At 54.8% G+C, this 14910-nt stretch overlaps 2 protein-coding genes across 2 annotated transcripts in view; one reads left to right on the top strand and one right to left on the bottom strand.

Annotated features, from left to right (window-relative positions):
• The first annotated feature begins 901 nt into the window (after window positions 1–901).
• On the top strand, window positions 902–6085 carry Emilin3 (elastin microfibril interfacer 3). Its single transcript, XM_008850981.3, has 4 exons — window positions 902–1172; window positions 2430–2552; window positions 3646–3869; window positions 4149–6085. Exons 1-4 carry the CDS (start codon window positions 1009–1011, stop codon window positions 5930–5932), a joined length of 2295 nt encoding a protein of 764 aa, XP_008849203.1. The 5' UTR covers window positions 902–1008; the 3' UTR covers window positions 5933–6085.
• Window positions 6086–7894: 1809 nt separating this feature from the next.
• Window positions 7895–14910, bottom strand: part of Lpin3 (lipin 3) — a 13560-nt gene continuing 6544 nt past the window's right edge. Inside the window, exons 4-16 of the mRNA XM_017802692.2 lie at window positions 14482–14581; window positions 14182–14342; window positions 13583–13676; window positions 13415–13484; window positions 11635–11730; window positions 11514–11557; window positions 10735–10885; window positions 9660–9808; window positions 9393–9479; window positions 8832–8984; window positions 8534–8648; window positions 8351–8454; window positions 7895–8174 (exon numbers count right to left, since the gene is read on the bottom strand). Coding sequence (XP_017658181.1) covers window positions 8030–8174; window positions 8351–8454; window positions 8534–8648; window positions 8832–8984; window positions 9393–9479; window positions 9660–9808; window positions 10735–10885; window positions 11514–11557; window positions 11635–11730; window positions 13415–13484; window positions 13583–13676; window positions 14182–14342; window positions 14482–14581 — 1469 coding nt within the window. The 3' untranslated portion in view covers window positions 7895–8029. The remainder of the gene's footprint in view (window positions 8175–8350; window positions 8455–8533; window positions 8649–8831; window positions 8985–9392; window positions 9480–9659; window positions 9809–10734; window positions 10886–11513; window positions 11558–11634; window positions 11731–13414; window positions 13485–13582; window positions 13677–14181; window positions 14343–14481; window positions 14582–14910) is intronic.

The raw sequence follows: 14910 nt of genomic DNA, 5'->3' as shown, positions 1-14910 counted from the left end.
AGAGAATGACTATATAGACCAACTCTGAGATTACAAGAGTCCGTTTTATCCGTGAAATATACAGGAAGCCTGCCTTACCTGCACATAGCTCCTTAGGAGCATGTTCTAATGATTTTCTTTGACTAGAAGCTAATAATGAACCAGATCCGTGGACCTATTGACTAAAAGCTTTTGTTGGCTAGGTGTAGTGGCACATGCCTTTAATCCCAGCACTTGGGAGGTGGAGGCAAAGCGGATCAGAGGCCAGCCTGATCTACATAGTGAGTTCCTTGTCAACTGGCGCTCAAAGAGACCTTTTCTCAAAAAAGACCAAAAAAAAAAAAAAAAAAAAAAGCTTTTGTTGGACACGAATATCCTCCCACCCCCCACACACAGACAGAAAGAGAATATTAATTCTTGGGGGGGATGGCGGTGATAAGTGCTGGATGCAGCGCTCACCTAAGCATCAGTGAATCCAGCCTGGCCATCCTAACAGGTTGCAGAAATTGTTGGGGAAATTTGCAGTTATCATATCTCCTGGGGCACCACAGTGGATAGTTTGGACCCTACTGCAAGAAGGTAGCTAAGAAAATGTTGCTGGTGTGCCCTCAAACACGGTCATCTCAGGTCCAGGCCAGGCCTGCCTCAAAGGCTTCTCTGGTTCTTGCCCAGTACCGCGAACCTGGGTTCGCCCCCGCTTCCCCCGGGGCGCAGCGCCCAGTGCCCCGCCACCGTCGCCTGCTCCCTTCTTAACCTCGTGTTTGCAGGCGGCCCCTCGGGCGTTAGCGTGGAGCTGGGGCCGGGGGGCTGGAGGCGGAGGAGGGGTCTGGCCCCAAGTTTATGCTAATCTGCGCAGATCCCGCCTCCCGCCTCCCCTGCGCGGCCCCAGCCGCGAGCAGCGCCGGCCACTCGGCTGGACACAGCGGCCGCGCAGCGCAGGCGGCCGAGAGCGCTCTCCGGAGGTCGCGAGTGGCCGAGTGGAGGATCCCGCGGGAGGCACCGCGCGCGGCCGGGCGGACCCCGAGCGCGATGGGCCGCCGTCTGCCGGTGTGGCTGTGCGCCGTCACGGCGCTGCTTTCGGGGGCGCAGGCCAAAGGCACCCCACTCCTCGCGCGGCCGGCGCCGCCCGGTGCTTCCCGCCACAGCCTCTACACGACCGGATGGCGTCCGCGGCTGCGTCCGGGGCCGCACAAGTAAGCGCGGGGCCGGGCAGTGGCGGGAACGCGAGGGGGGCCCCGCGTAGCACGCCGCCACTCCCACCTGCCCGGACCCGCGCGGGCGTCGAGGCCCCGGGTACTCCAGGCGCGGCGCGGAGGGGGCGGTGCCAGGGCCGGAGCCTCTGCCCGGAGGGTGCCCCACGCTCTGGGAGGCTGCGGGGTTGGCGAAGAGGAGAAAAAAAATACAAAAACATCAGTCAAGGGGGCCTGGCGCGGCGGCTGGGATCCTGGCAGTGCCCGCGGAAACCTTTCCAGAGAAGTAACATTTTCCAGCTGCGCAGTGTGCACACTCCGGGCGGGCGCCGAGCACCAGGTGGAGGGAGAGGAGGGGGCTGTCCGCGCCTGGAACGCGCTACCCCCCACCCTCATCAGATGTCTTCTCTCTCCTCGGCCTTGCGTGGCTGTAGATGGAGCCATGCTACTGTTGGTAGACTCTCCTTCCTTTCTGAGGTCAGCCTGGCCCCAGTAACTTTGTGGAAGCCCCAAGGTGGCTGCGCTGTAGAGCTGTTGACTCCGGGTCCTGGGCTTGTACGCTGAACAGGCAGGCATGCACAGTGGTCAGCTCATATCTGAATGTGAACTCCAGTGAAATGTAGGTGATTGTAGAAAGTACCCAGCCCGCAGCCACATTCAGTGAGCCTGGGAGCATCAGAGCAGGCTTCCTAGAGATGGACAAGAATTGACCTGAGCAAGGCAATGGCAAAGAAAGGGCTGGAAAACTGCATGGGGGTGGTAGGAGAGGCCTGATTTCAAAAGAGGCACAGAGTTGGGATCTCAGTAAGCCTTGAAAGCCAAAATAAGGAGTTTAGAACCAGTGAAGGAGGGTAGATGTGACAAGGCACTTAAGGGAGTAGTTGGGTGGGTGTGCTTCTCAGGGGGGCTGGGTAGCCACCCCACCTCTGGTTCAATAGAGCTCTTGACTCAATAGTCACCCTTCCAGGACTCAAATCAGAGACCAGCAGCTGGGCTGGGCCCAACACAGAAGATTCTGGACCCTGGGCAAGGGTCCTGGCTTCCAGGAACAAGAATAGATGAAAAAGATATGGGGGTCTGGTAGAGGCCAACAGGTGTGGGGGGGGGACCTTGCGGTGGGCCAGGCTCAGGCCAACTCTTCCAGAGGTGTAGATGAAAAAGATATGGGGGTCTGGTAGAGGCCAACAGGTGTGGGGGGGGGGACCTTGCGGTGGGCCAGGCTCAGGCCAAATATTCCAGAGGTGCCATTTTCCCCTCCAGGTCCCTCTGTGCCTATGTGGTACATAGGAACCTGACCTGCATCCTACAGGAGGAAGCAGAGCGCTACGTAAAGGCTGAGTACCGACAGTGTGGATGGGGGCTCAAATGCCCCTCGACAGTGATGTGAGTACATCCCATCCCAGGCACTCGGGATCCCTAGGCACAAGGCCTAGTTCTGCCTTCAGCTGAGAACAGTCAGTTCTACAAAGGACTGCAAAACTCTGGACCTCAAAGAGTCCACCTGAGCCCCAGTGCTGGCCAGAGTGGACCAAGACCCCTGAAAGAGGGCAGGAAAGCTCCCAAAGTTTTGAACTTGGAGCAGGGCCTCACCCACAGAGACAGGGACAGGCTGTTTGGAGCCCAGAAACTTCAGGGATGCAAGGGGTAGGGTGTGGGGCTCAGAAGATGTGACAGAGGCAGAGAGTATGGGGAGAAGATAGTTTGATGCCACAGGGACAGACCTTGGACAAACCCAAGGAAGGCTATGGTGACCATGAGAAGGTGGGGCAGAGATGGAAGCCAGAGGGCCCCAGCATAGCAGGGCAGATGGACTGCATGGGAGATGAGATGCACAAGTCTATATCTGGAGAATGCAGCTATATATGTTTGGAAACAGACCTGTGTGCTAGTGTGTCACTGGGTGAACTGGTGCATAGCTGATCAGGTAAATTAGGGGCTCCCAGTAAACCCTACCTATATATTTGGGCCTTTCCTTTGGGTTCAAAATCAGAGATGCTTGCACACCAGCCTCTGTGAGCAGAACTGAGTTCATGGGGTAAGCTAGGGAGAAGTGGATAGAGATAAAAGCAGCCAGTGGAGGCTGAAAGTAGCCCCAGGACAGTGAAAGGGACTGCCACCCCCGCTCTGGTACAATGTCCCTTCTACCCATAGCAGGGACTTGGGGCTTTGTCAGAATTCTGAGATTCTGCTGAAGCCAGAGTGGAATTTCTCATGGCAGCATAAGCTGAAGTGGGACCAAGTAGTCTTGAGAGAGTTGGAGCTAAATCCCTGCAAATGTTCCCTAGGGCAGCAGGATTGAGTGGGGCTTTGTCATGTAGCCTCTACTCCTGGGGCTCAGAGTCCCTGCAAAGCCCACCTTACCCATGGTTTTGTTACCTTAACGATCAGAAAAGGAAACCCCTGGGAATGCCAGCTAGGGGGCAGGAATCTCAGCCCAAAGGTACAAGGCCCTGCTCTCTTGCCCTTTCTGATCTAGGTATCGCTCAGTGCTTAGACCCAGATACAAGATTGGCTACAAGACTGTAACAGACCTTGCCTGGCGTTGCTGCCCTGGTCTTACTGGAGAAGGCTGCCCTGAACACCTCACGGACCATGGAACCACCCCACCCCACCAAGAGCCAGAATCCCAGATTCCCTTGGGGCAGCTGGGCCCAGGCCTCAGGCCTCCTCCTTATAGTCGAGAGGCTACAACTGCCCATGGTGAGTCTGCCTGCAGATATCCTCCAAGGGGGTCAGGTTTCTTTAGTTTAGTGGCTGGACAGGGAAGGGACTGACCTCAGATGGCTGAGCTCTAGAACTGGGGAGGGTACATTTCACATGGGGCATGACAGTTAGTCCCCAGCCTCCCCTACCCAGACCCTTCTCACAAAGGTGAGCCAGCTGTGTCCAGCGAAGACAGAAAGCCTCTCAGGTGGGCTTGAACATGACACGCTGCCAGGGCCAGGCCCATGATGCTCCTGGGGTGTTTCCTCTTCTCAGGAAGAAAAGGCCCAGGACTGTTTGGTGAGCGGCTGGAACAGCTGGAGAGTGATGTTCAACGCCTGTCACAAGCATATGGTACTCTGAGTGGTTTGGTGGCCAGCCATGAGGATCCCAATAGGATCACTGGTGACCCCAGGGCTCCCGCTGCGCCCATAGACTTTGGGGTCATCCCTGAGGGGCTTGTGAACCCAGAAGACAGAGACAGAGGACCACTGACAACCCCCCTGGGTGAGGTACTGGGCAAGCTGACAGAAGTGAGCAACACGCTGAGGACCAAAGTGCAACTGCTGGATGAGGTGCATGGAATGGCCCTCAGTCACGAGGCCCACCTGCAACGACTGCAGGAAGCCCGGCCGTCTCCCCTGACCTCCCTGGCACTGCTTGAGGAGTATGTGGACCAGCGGCTGCAGCGACTCTGGGGGAGCCTGCTGGATGGCTTTGAGCAGAAGCTGCAAGGTGTCCAGAGTGAGTGTGACCTGCGAGTGCAGGAGGTACGGCAGCAGTGTGAGGAGGGTCAGGCGGCCAGCCAGCGGCTGCACCAGAGCCTCGATGGGCGGGAGCTGGCCCTGCGTCGGGAGCTCTCACAGCTGGGCACTCAGCTGCAGGGCCTGAGTTTGGCAGGTGGGAGTGGCTGCTGCAGCCAGCTGGCCTTGATTGGTGCCCGTATGGACAGTCTTGAGAGGAGCCTGCAGGCTGTCACTGAGGCCCAAGGTGGCCCTAGCACCCTAGCTGCAGATGAGCTTGCACGCCTGTCTGCTGCCATGCTCCAGGGGGGTGTGGATGGGCTGCTTGAGGGCCTAGAGACCATCAATGGGACAGAGGATGGAGCAAGGGGCTGCTGTCTGAGGATGGAAATGGGGAGCTGGGGTGTGGGGGGCTTTGGGTCCATGCTGGAAGAGCGTGTGCAGAGCCTAGAGGAGCGTCTGGCGACACTGGCCGGAGAGCTAAGCCACGATAGCGCCACACCAAGTAGGTCAGCACGACCCCTTGTGCAGACAGAGCTGGCCGTGTTGGAACAACGGCTGGTCTCCCTGGAGACCTCATGCACCCCCAGTACCACCTCAGACATCTTGGACAACCTTGTGGCAGAGGTGAAGACCTGGCAGAGCCGGAGTGAGGCCCTCCTACGCCAGGTGGCCGGTCACACTGCTCTGCTCCAGCAGCTCAATGGCACTGTGGCTGAAGTTCAGGGGCAGCTGGCAGAAGGGACAGGCAGCTCACTCCAAGGTGAGATCACGCTATTGAAGGTCAACTTGAACTCGGTGAGCAAGTCACTCACAGGCCTCAGTGACTCCGTCCTCCAGTACTCAGATGCCTTCTTGGCCGCCAACACATCCCTGGATGAGCGAGAACGCAAGGTAGAAGCTGAAGTCCACGCCATCCAAGAGCAGGTCAGCAGTCAAGGCTCAAGGCTTCGAGCTGGCCACAGGCAGGTCCTGAACTTGCGCGGGGAGCTGGAGCAGCTCAAAGCTGGTGTGGCTAATGTGGCTGGAGGGTTGAGCCGCTGCCGGGACACAGCCCGGGAACTCCAGCGTACGGTGGGCTACTTTGACCAACGGGTAGCACAGGTAGAGGGTGCATGTGAGAGGCTGGGCCTATTGGCTGCCCACCTGGACAGCTTGCCCACTGATCAGCTTAGGTCCAGGGAAGGCCTGTGGGGCCACATAGACCAGCTGAATCACACACTAGCCCAGCACACACAAGATATTGCCCAACTCCAAGAAGACCTGCTGGACTACCGAGCCCAGCTGGCCAAGGTGAGGCCAGGGCGAGCTGACTAGGTAGGCTGGGAAAGAATCTAAGCCCATATCCCACCAACCCTGGGAATGTTAGCCCAGAGCCCAACCCTATCCACCTAGCCTTCCAGCCTTCCATGGCCAGTCCAGAGGTCATTGGATGAATAGTCTTGGTCCAGCTCAGCGTCAGAAGTCACCCTCGATGCTGGATGATTCAGGATAAGAGTCAAGGCAAGCTACATGAGATGCTGTCTCAAGAGAGTCAAAGCATGGACATCGTGACTCAAGGCCAAGACGGACTTTTGAGATGGCCCGCTGCACAGTCTGTACTTGCTCTTGTTGCAGATGCACTGGAATTAGCAACTGTGCACAGGTCTTCAGGCCAACTCTCAGACAAGTCTGTCCGCAGCTTCCTTTGCCCGCCAGGGACAGTCGCAGCACTTGGAGCCATCCATTCCCTTGCCCCTTTGCGTCTGTCCTTAGACATCTGGATAAGCTTTCTTCAGGAAGGTGATGGCCACTGGACCTGGGCTCACACCTGGCAGCTTAATGGGTGCTATTTCTAAACCAAAGACCAGAGGCCACTGAGGCTTCCAGCTCCCCACACATCCTTCGGCACAGAACAAAATCACAGAGACTCTGCCGAGTTCTCTTTATACCTTCTGATCCTCCCTCATGGTGAGGCCACAGGCAGCTGTAGACTCCCAAAGAACTAGATCCAAGCAATCTGCTTGGAGACTCCACCCCAATCTGACCTTTTTCCTTCCCCAAATATGCCCACATGATCCTCTTTTCAGTTAAAGGAGTCTCTTTTCACTACCCAGATCAGTACTTCTTGCTAAGAGCAGCCTTAGCGTCTAATGAGACCACACCCCAAAAAAGGGGCTGTAGCTGAAAAGGGATCAAAGCCTGGCTTTTTAACACTCTTATAAAACCCCAGCCCTGCCAGGATGTTCGCAAGCTCTTGAGAAGTTCAGGTAGGAAACCATCAAGCAACAATGGGAAAATACAAGTGTTCCTCAGAGACTGACCATCTCTGCTGAGGCTCCCAGTCTGTTTTTCCCACAGTGGCCTGGGGGGATGCTGCTTGTGGGTCCCCACAGCCCTGTATTCTAGTTTGTGGACGTTAGTTCGCCCTCTTAACACTGTTGGCGGACAGGTTGTAGATTAAAGCTTTCAGCCAGGCTCAGAGAGCTTTCTTCATTAGTGGCAGTGGGAGGGAAAGCTGAAGGAGTCCAATGTCCCACAACACTGTGGATGAGCTCACTCAGCAAGCTGGGCACTAGACTGACCAGCAGAAGCCAGGGTTGGATGGTCAGCAAACGCCATTTGCTGTAGCCACAGTTGGGGCTGACTCTCAAGGAAAGCACCAGGAACAGAATAGGCAGTGGACTAGTAGGGATGGGGCAATAGGAGCCATATAACATGGCCCTTACATGACCCTCAAATCTGTTTCCTCATGTCAGAGAGGCTCTGGAGCATCCAGGCTTGGGGAAGAAGCAATGCCTGACCCAGGAGCTATGCACAGCAGCAGGGCTATGTAAACATGGCTTTGGAGGATAGTCTGGACTCCCAGAAAGGGACAGGGAAGCACTGTGTTCCCAGATGCCATTCAGTCCCCTGCTAATGCTGCTGACCTCCTTCCCTGTGCATCTAAGTCTCAAGTCTTCGAGAGGCTTCCATCTTCTCTGTCCTAACAGGAACTGAGGCAAGGCCCCAGGGTGGCAGGGACAGACACATCTAGGACATAGAGGATCCTGCAGGGGCCTAGTGACACATTTAATTGTTGGAGATCAGAGCTGTACTGAGGCCTGGGATAGCTGCCCCATCCCTGGCAGGGAGGTAAGTCCCCAGGCACTCCCTGGGGTCACCACAGCCATCTGAGTCTCACTTGGTGATACTATCAGAGATGATGGCCACCTTGTTGCATTTCCACAGGTAGATGGTAGACTTGCAGTGGCAGGTACCCTGGTGCTGGGTAGTCACATTGACGATCATAGCACTGTGTTTCAAGGAGGAGGGACGATGTCTGGTTGCCAGCTAACCTGTAGCCTCTTTATTGAGTTGGTCCCATGACACTTAGCTTCCCCAGAAGCCCATTAGTCCTGGGCCAGGCCAAGGACAGGGACAGCTAGGGCAGGCTCAAGCCAGGGCATCAAGATCCACGGCTGGCAGTGGCTCCCGCCAGTAGCAGAAGTTGCTGTATTCAGGGTTGGCCAGGTCTGTGCTGGGGCCACGGACCACAGGTGGGAAGAGGAGCTCAACCACCTCTCCGAGACGCTCATACCTATGGGCGGAATGGGTTGCACTAAGCCTGAGTTGCTACTGGGCAGCGGCCTTCTCCACAACTGGTGGAGACTCAGCATCCCACCAGGATCCTTCCTCCAAGGAAGGAGGTAAAATTGGGGTCATGGGAGGGGCCGGACATGGGGACATGGCAGGACATGGGACATGTGGCCTCACGTGGATTTGTGATTCTTCATGAGCTCCTGAATGAGCTCTCCCCGGGGGTTGACTGTGAAGATGCGAGATTCAGGGAGGCCCACCTGCCTGTAGGCAAAGACATCCTGCAAGGGACAGAGGACAAGGGTAGTAGGTTTGACACTGCTGGGGGCAGGGAGGAGCTGTGATGAGGGGGACACTTACATTGGGCCTGTTCCCAAAGGCAGCATAAAAGGGATGTCCGTAGGGCAGAAACAGCTGCTGAATGTCACTCAGGCAGGCAACCTTGAACACCTCTGGTTTTTTCTCAATCACTTCCCTGGGGTGGGGTGACCATGTGCACAGACAGGGAAGAAGGTGAAGAAAAGACCGCCAGTCAGCAGAGGGTCAGGTGACATGAGGTCTGAGCCACCCCGGCTGATACCCATAAAGTGTGGGCTGGGCTGGCAGTGCTCTTGCCGCCCCCCACAGGGGCTGTGGGCTTCTGTGTGAGGGTAGTTACCTGTGGAGGGCAGAGAAGAGGCTGCTGGGAGACAGTAGGATAGGGCCCTTGGGAAGGCCACATCCACGCTCGCTCACCCACTGCAGGTACCCCTTGGTGAGGTCAGCCATTCCGATAGCTCGTGCTGAGCAGTACAGGAACTTGTATCCATTTCTAGGGGTGGGAGACAGAGCCTCAAAGACTAGCCATTCCTAATGCCCCATTGGTTTCTTCATCCCAGCTCAACTTGGGCTCTGGCCTTCTAACCCAGAGGGCTTTGCAGGAAGGGGACTCGGGAAAGCTTTTGAGAGATGCTCTCAGTAGCTGTCCCAGCTGTAGGCACAGACACAGTTCTGTGGGCCAAGACAGAGGCCTCCTGCTAGCTTGAGGTCAGCAGATAGACAACTGAGAGAACTAAGGACTGAGAAGGTCTCAGTGCTTATTTTTCCAGGCTACTTCCCTCGTGGGCCCTGCTGGTTCCCAACACTGGCTTCCTAGGGCAGAAATCAGGGTGGCCCAAGACATTCTGTGATTCCCTCCCTCCTGCTAGGGGCCTTGGATCAGCCACAGCCGAGCACTCACAGGTGAATGTTGTGGTAGAGACTAGTGATGCCCTGGTGTGTCCAGTCTTTCCCTAGCTGGGGCAAAATGTGGCCCAGAGCGTCCGACCTATAGTCAGGAAAAAGGGTCACTCAGGCTATCCCACATGGCTCTTGTGTTCCATAAGTGTGACCCAATAGGACCCCGTCCCTAGGATGGCCCACCTGGAAGAGCCACTCTACCCACCCGGCACAGAGGGAAGAAAGTCCCGAGCACTCCCCATGCTCCCCACAGCCAGCCAGGCCTCACTTGGTGATGGTGCCATCTATGTCAGAGATGACCACCTTGTCGTCCCATTTCCACAGGTAGATGGTAGCTTTGCAGCGGCAGGTGCCCTGGTACTGGGTAGTCACACTGAAAACCACATCGTTGGCACCTTCATGCAGGTTCAGACACCGCTGGGGACAGACAAAGGTGAAGGTGTTATGATCCCCCATGGCCAGACATTGTCTACCCTTCTACTTAAACTGTGGCTTTTGGTTCTCTTCTTCCTCTCAGCTCAGAGACCCTTCCCTAAATATCAGACAATAGTCACACATAAACATGTCTACACTGGTAGAAGGCATCTGTGTTGCACAGGGCCCTGTACAGTGCCAAGCACAGGAGCCCTGACCTCCTTTCAGTATGCCAATACAAGAGTAACCATGCCTGTGGTGCCCTGCCCAGGTTTCTAGGTCAGCCCCACAGTAAGGCCTGGTCTTGGCAAGAGACATCCCACCTCAAAGATGGGACCCTATAGGATCACCACAGGAAGCCCTTTTTTGGAGCCAGAATGCCTGACTCATTCCATAAACAGAGACTTAGCCCTGAATGTGACACAGAGAAGGATGGGGATTGCTTTCCACCATAGCCAGGTGTCCTCCATGTCTTGACTGATTATGAAGTGGACATGAGCCCTAGGATACCAGACAGATGGCTGCTGCTCTGAACCAGGCTAGTCAAACCCTCCTTGAAGCCTTCCTGACCATGGAACCACACTCAAAAAGAAAATGTTCTTTTTGTGAGAGCCACCCATACACTGAAGGACTGGAGTTGTCAAAAATCTCAGGGTCTGTTGTTAAATGCTGATGCCTTCGGTGTGACTTCCAAAGGCAGATCCAGCTGCCTCACAGCAGGGAGATATTTCAAGACATGAGAGGACTTTAGAGCTTCTCACAGAAAAATGGGCTGGCATGTGAAGAAGTGAGGCCCCCAGAGGTATTCAAGTAGAGGCCATCAGGGGTGGATTCTAGTCTATGGTGACCCACATCTCAGCTGAGCCCTGAGAGACTCAGAATTAACCCAGCCATACCCTTTTCACATGGGAACATGTGTACACACTCACAATCTGATCAGAAGAGAGGCGGAGGGACTTCTTGTAGGTAGGAATGAAGGCTGGAGGGGAGGATTGGAGGGAGGGAACCTCAAGGATCACAGGGCTGTCTGGGCCATCGTCTTCACTGCTCAGCACTTCTGTCTTCTCTCTGTGGGCATTGCTGGAGTTTGGGCCCCCTCCTCTTGAAGTAGGTGCTTATCCTTGGCCAGGGGCATGCGCAACCTGGGGCCCGTGCCTGTCACCCCAGAGGCTATTCTTCCTCTGGGTGCTACTTATGTGGGGAATCCACCCAGAGAGGTGACAGTGGTCGCCTAGCCAGTTGCCTGTAGGACCTGCCCTAGAAATTTTTTGCAAGCACATATCCTGGGACTTTGTCCCAGCCCTTCTTGATTTAGTTTGAGCTGGCCCATCATTAGTCATCTTCCACCTGAGCTTTGATGGCTGGGTCACTTCCAAGGTAAGAAACAAACAACAACAAAAAAGCAGGCCAAGTGTGCAGGTACCTGTGTGCCAGGGGAGAGGCCCTTAACACAACAGCCTCTCGTCCAGTCTAAGAGTTTGCACACCTGTTCAGCTTTGCCATTTCCTGCCTGAGGAACACTTGGCCTGTCTCTAGGTCTCAGTTTTCCTATCTGGGAAGTGGGGACAGTTCTTAGGAAAATAAAGTCTTGGTGAGTGATGACCACCATTTCTGGGGATGGGGTTCTGATACCACCGTTCCCTTCCTGTCCTCCCCAGTGATCTTCCCCAGGCTTCGGTACTGAACCCCACCAGCAGACCCAACTCACCTCTGCTGCTCCCTGGCTGAAGTTTTCTCCCTCTGGGTACTGTGCTGTAGGAAGAATATCCATCAGTGAACCCCACCTTCTGCCGTGTGCTGGCCCTGCCCGGTAACCACTGATGACCCACCTCCTCAGGTGGGAAGTCTCTGCGTCGCCAGCCAGAAAACCACCACCGCCCACCCTTCCGGGGCATCTTCTCCTTCTCCAGCTTGTCCACGGTGCTCTGTGAGCAGATAATGGTCACAGGAGTTCTTTCTGTACCCCACAAACCTACTGTATGTTGCCTTTGGGAACCCCATGAGCTTAGAGTCTCAGCCCACCCTAAAACAAGGTGCTGTCAGCCTCTGGAAGAAGCATGCTCACCCTTCCTCCTAAGATCCTAAGAAATGACCCATAGAGCTCTGCACTAGAGACCCAGGGCCATTCCTGTTTGGAGCCTGAACCCCTGGCTCTAGCCCAGTCTCCAAATCTCATGACTCAGTGCCCTACTGGAGTGACTGACGATCATACTGCTTTGGAAGTTTCTCAAGAACTATAGTACTCCATGCATGATGCTACGACATGACAGCAGAGACAGTCTGTAGCCAGGATACCCTTCAGTCCTGAAGACAGACACAGACAACTTCCTGAGGTTGGTGATTCTATCCCATAAACAGTAATCTGTCCTTCTCTGTGTATTCCCATCCCTGTCTGACTGCAGTATCATGACCTTGGGAAATAATGCTGATTAGATATGTGCTAGATAACCCCAGGGAAAGTCCAGAGCAAGGCCCACCTAGATGACACATCACCCTACGGATGCAGACTAGGAAACCCAAATCAGAAGAACATGAGCTTGAAGTTGCCCAGCCAGGGTCCAACAGACTTGGATGGGGTGGGGGCGGGCGTCTCTCAAAGACCTCAAGTGGTCGGTGTGTCTGGGTAAGATGAAGAACCAAACAAACGGGTGACTATCTTCCTCCCCATAGGCACTGGGTCCTAGCTCAAACCCACAGGCAACCACGTGATAGAGCCAGATGTCACCAAAGAGAAGCTGTCAACACCTAGTGTTGACAAGGTTTGAGTAAGCCTAACAGTGCTAGGAACAATGAGGCAGACCAGACTTGGGCCCTGGATGGCTCCTAGAGGGCAGAAAGGACAGGTAGAGTCACAGACTGCCACTGCCAAAGAAGGTATTGATACCTGAGAGAGGGTAGGTAGCTCCAGAGGGCCAGGTGGAGGTTCTGGGAAGAAATAACGAGTCTGGCTCCCTTGCCCCATCTGAGTGAGCATCTATACATGCTGTTCCGTGTCTGACTTGCTCAGGGCAGTCACCAGTCAGTCAGACCAGTGGGCACTCCTTCAGCAAACAGAGCACCCAGTCCACCCCTTCCCTCTACTCAGTTTAATCTGATGCTCATCTGGCAGAGGCTTTGATCAACTCTGCCTTCCTAGAGGATGGGAACGATTTTTTGTTTTCCCTCATAACTCATTCTGGTCATGGCACATAGTAGGTACCAAACAGATGTGGGCTGATCAAGGGAGTTAGCACCCCTCAGCCCATGGAGCACCCCTCAGCATGGAGGGAGAGGCAGGATGAGACCCCATCTCCCAGGCCTCAGTCTTTCAGATCCAAAACCCTCCTGTTGAAGGTTTGTCTCAGTTTGGGCATCTGTGGGATATTCGTCTCCCTCTGATTTGTCCGGAGTTCCTTTGATGTAAAGTCCAAACTCAAGAGGATCCAGCCATGGCTGAGAATCCTGGGAACAATGGGCCTGACCTCACAGGATGGGCAAGGCTTTGAGGACCTCTGTCTCCTGCCTCAGAGTGGGTTCAGGAGCCAGGAGCCCAAGCTCCTGACACATCTCTACTTGCCATCTACTCCCTTGACTTCAAGGCTATGGCCCCAGTAGTGGTCTAAGTATTACCTCAGGCAAGTTCTTCTGGAAGGCTTGCAGGGAAAGGATCATGGGGGCAGCCACAGCCCAGTTATAGTGCCTGGAGAGACAGAATAGGGGTGTCAAAACTACATCAGCTCTGAGGTGTGGAGGGTGGGTGACTCTTAGGCCACCAGCAACCCCTTTCCAAATACTCACTTTTCATTGATTTTTACCACAAGGTTTGGGTCATCCACAAGCCCAGGGTTTTTAGTGAGGTCCTCATAGGAAACCATGCGCTGGCTGAACTTCTCTGGGCACAGAGGCAGAGAGTGAGGAGGTGAGGCTGCCACATCCCACATGATCCACTGCCCTATCATGCTGCCTGTTAGCTAAGCCTTTGACCTGGGAACATTCCTCCCTTTCTGAGGTTTTTGCATCTGTTCCCACCCCAGGAACTCAAGATAAATCAAGGCTTAGCATCAAGCATTTGAGTCACAAGGACATGGGTTGAGAGTGGGCACCACAGGTCAGATAGTAGCAGGAAGCCCAGTCCAGCTTCACATCTGTGCTGTCCTACCTTCAAGAGTCTTCCCTACCTTCCCTGTCCTTCTCTAACCCCTAGGGATCACCTCTGTCCTCCCATGTTTCCCAGGTATCTTCTCCATCCTCCTCTGACCCCTGGGGGTCCTCCTCACCCTCCTTTGGTCCCTGGGAGTCTTCACTCCTTCTCTGACCCCTGAGTACCTTCTACAACTTTCCCTGGCTCCTGACTCTGCACTAATCCTTGGAAGACCTGGGGTCATGGTCAAACATACCTAGAGAGATGTCCCGGCTGTCAGCCAGTCCACCACAGAGGGACAATGCTATTGTGTCCATTGAGTCTAGAGTAGATTCTGGTATGTGTTCAGGGATGGGATTCCCCAGGAGCTTCTGGCTGGTGGGCTCACTCCACCTCCTGGCCCCCATCCCACAGTCACTGAGGACAAAGGGGTCAGCAATGATATAAATACAAGGAAGTAGGAGGCAGCTCCCCACTCCATCCAGGCCCTTGATAGTAGACCTTTGGCTCCACAGGCCCCAATCCCAAGACTCCCTGTCACCCCGAGCCCAGGCACCTCTGAGGGAAGTAAAGGGCAGCATTCTCAGAGTCCAAGGAGGACAAGTCATCCAGGTAGATGTCACTGGGGCCCAGGTGCTGGTTTCTCTTCAGGGAGCCTGAGGGTGGAGGACGGGACACCCATCCATCAAACATGGCTTCAGGGGGTGAGAAACGTGTCTCTTTGCCTCTGAATGTCCTAAGGTGATGCTGCCCGATGCCCAATAGAACCCCATTTCATGAGAAATGTCCCATATCTACACTGTCCAGTATGGTAGCTGTTAGCCAAACGTGGCTATTGAGCCCATTTCAATGGATTTAGTGTAGCAGAGAAATGGATTGTAAAGTGTGTTTAATTTTTATTTATTTATTTTTTTTTTTGGTCTTTTTGAGACAGGGTCTCCCTATAGCTCTAGCTGACCTGGAACTCACTATGGAGACCAAGCTG

This window comes from Nannospalax galili, unplaced genomic scaffold (genome assembly GCF_000622305.1).
Source record: "Nannospalax galili isolate Female #2095 unplaced genomic scaffold, S.galili_v1.0 scaffold205, whole genome shotgun sequence".
Classification (NCBI taxonomy): domain Eukaryota; kingdom Metazoa; phylum Chordata; class Mammalia; order Rodentia; family Spalacidae; genus Nannospalax; species Nannospalax galili.
Note: the sequence above shows the minus strand (reverse complement) of the source record. Positions and strands in the feature narration are given on the sequence as shown.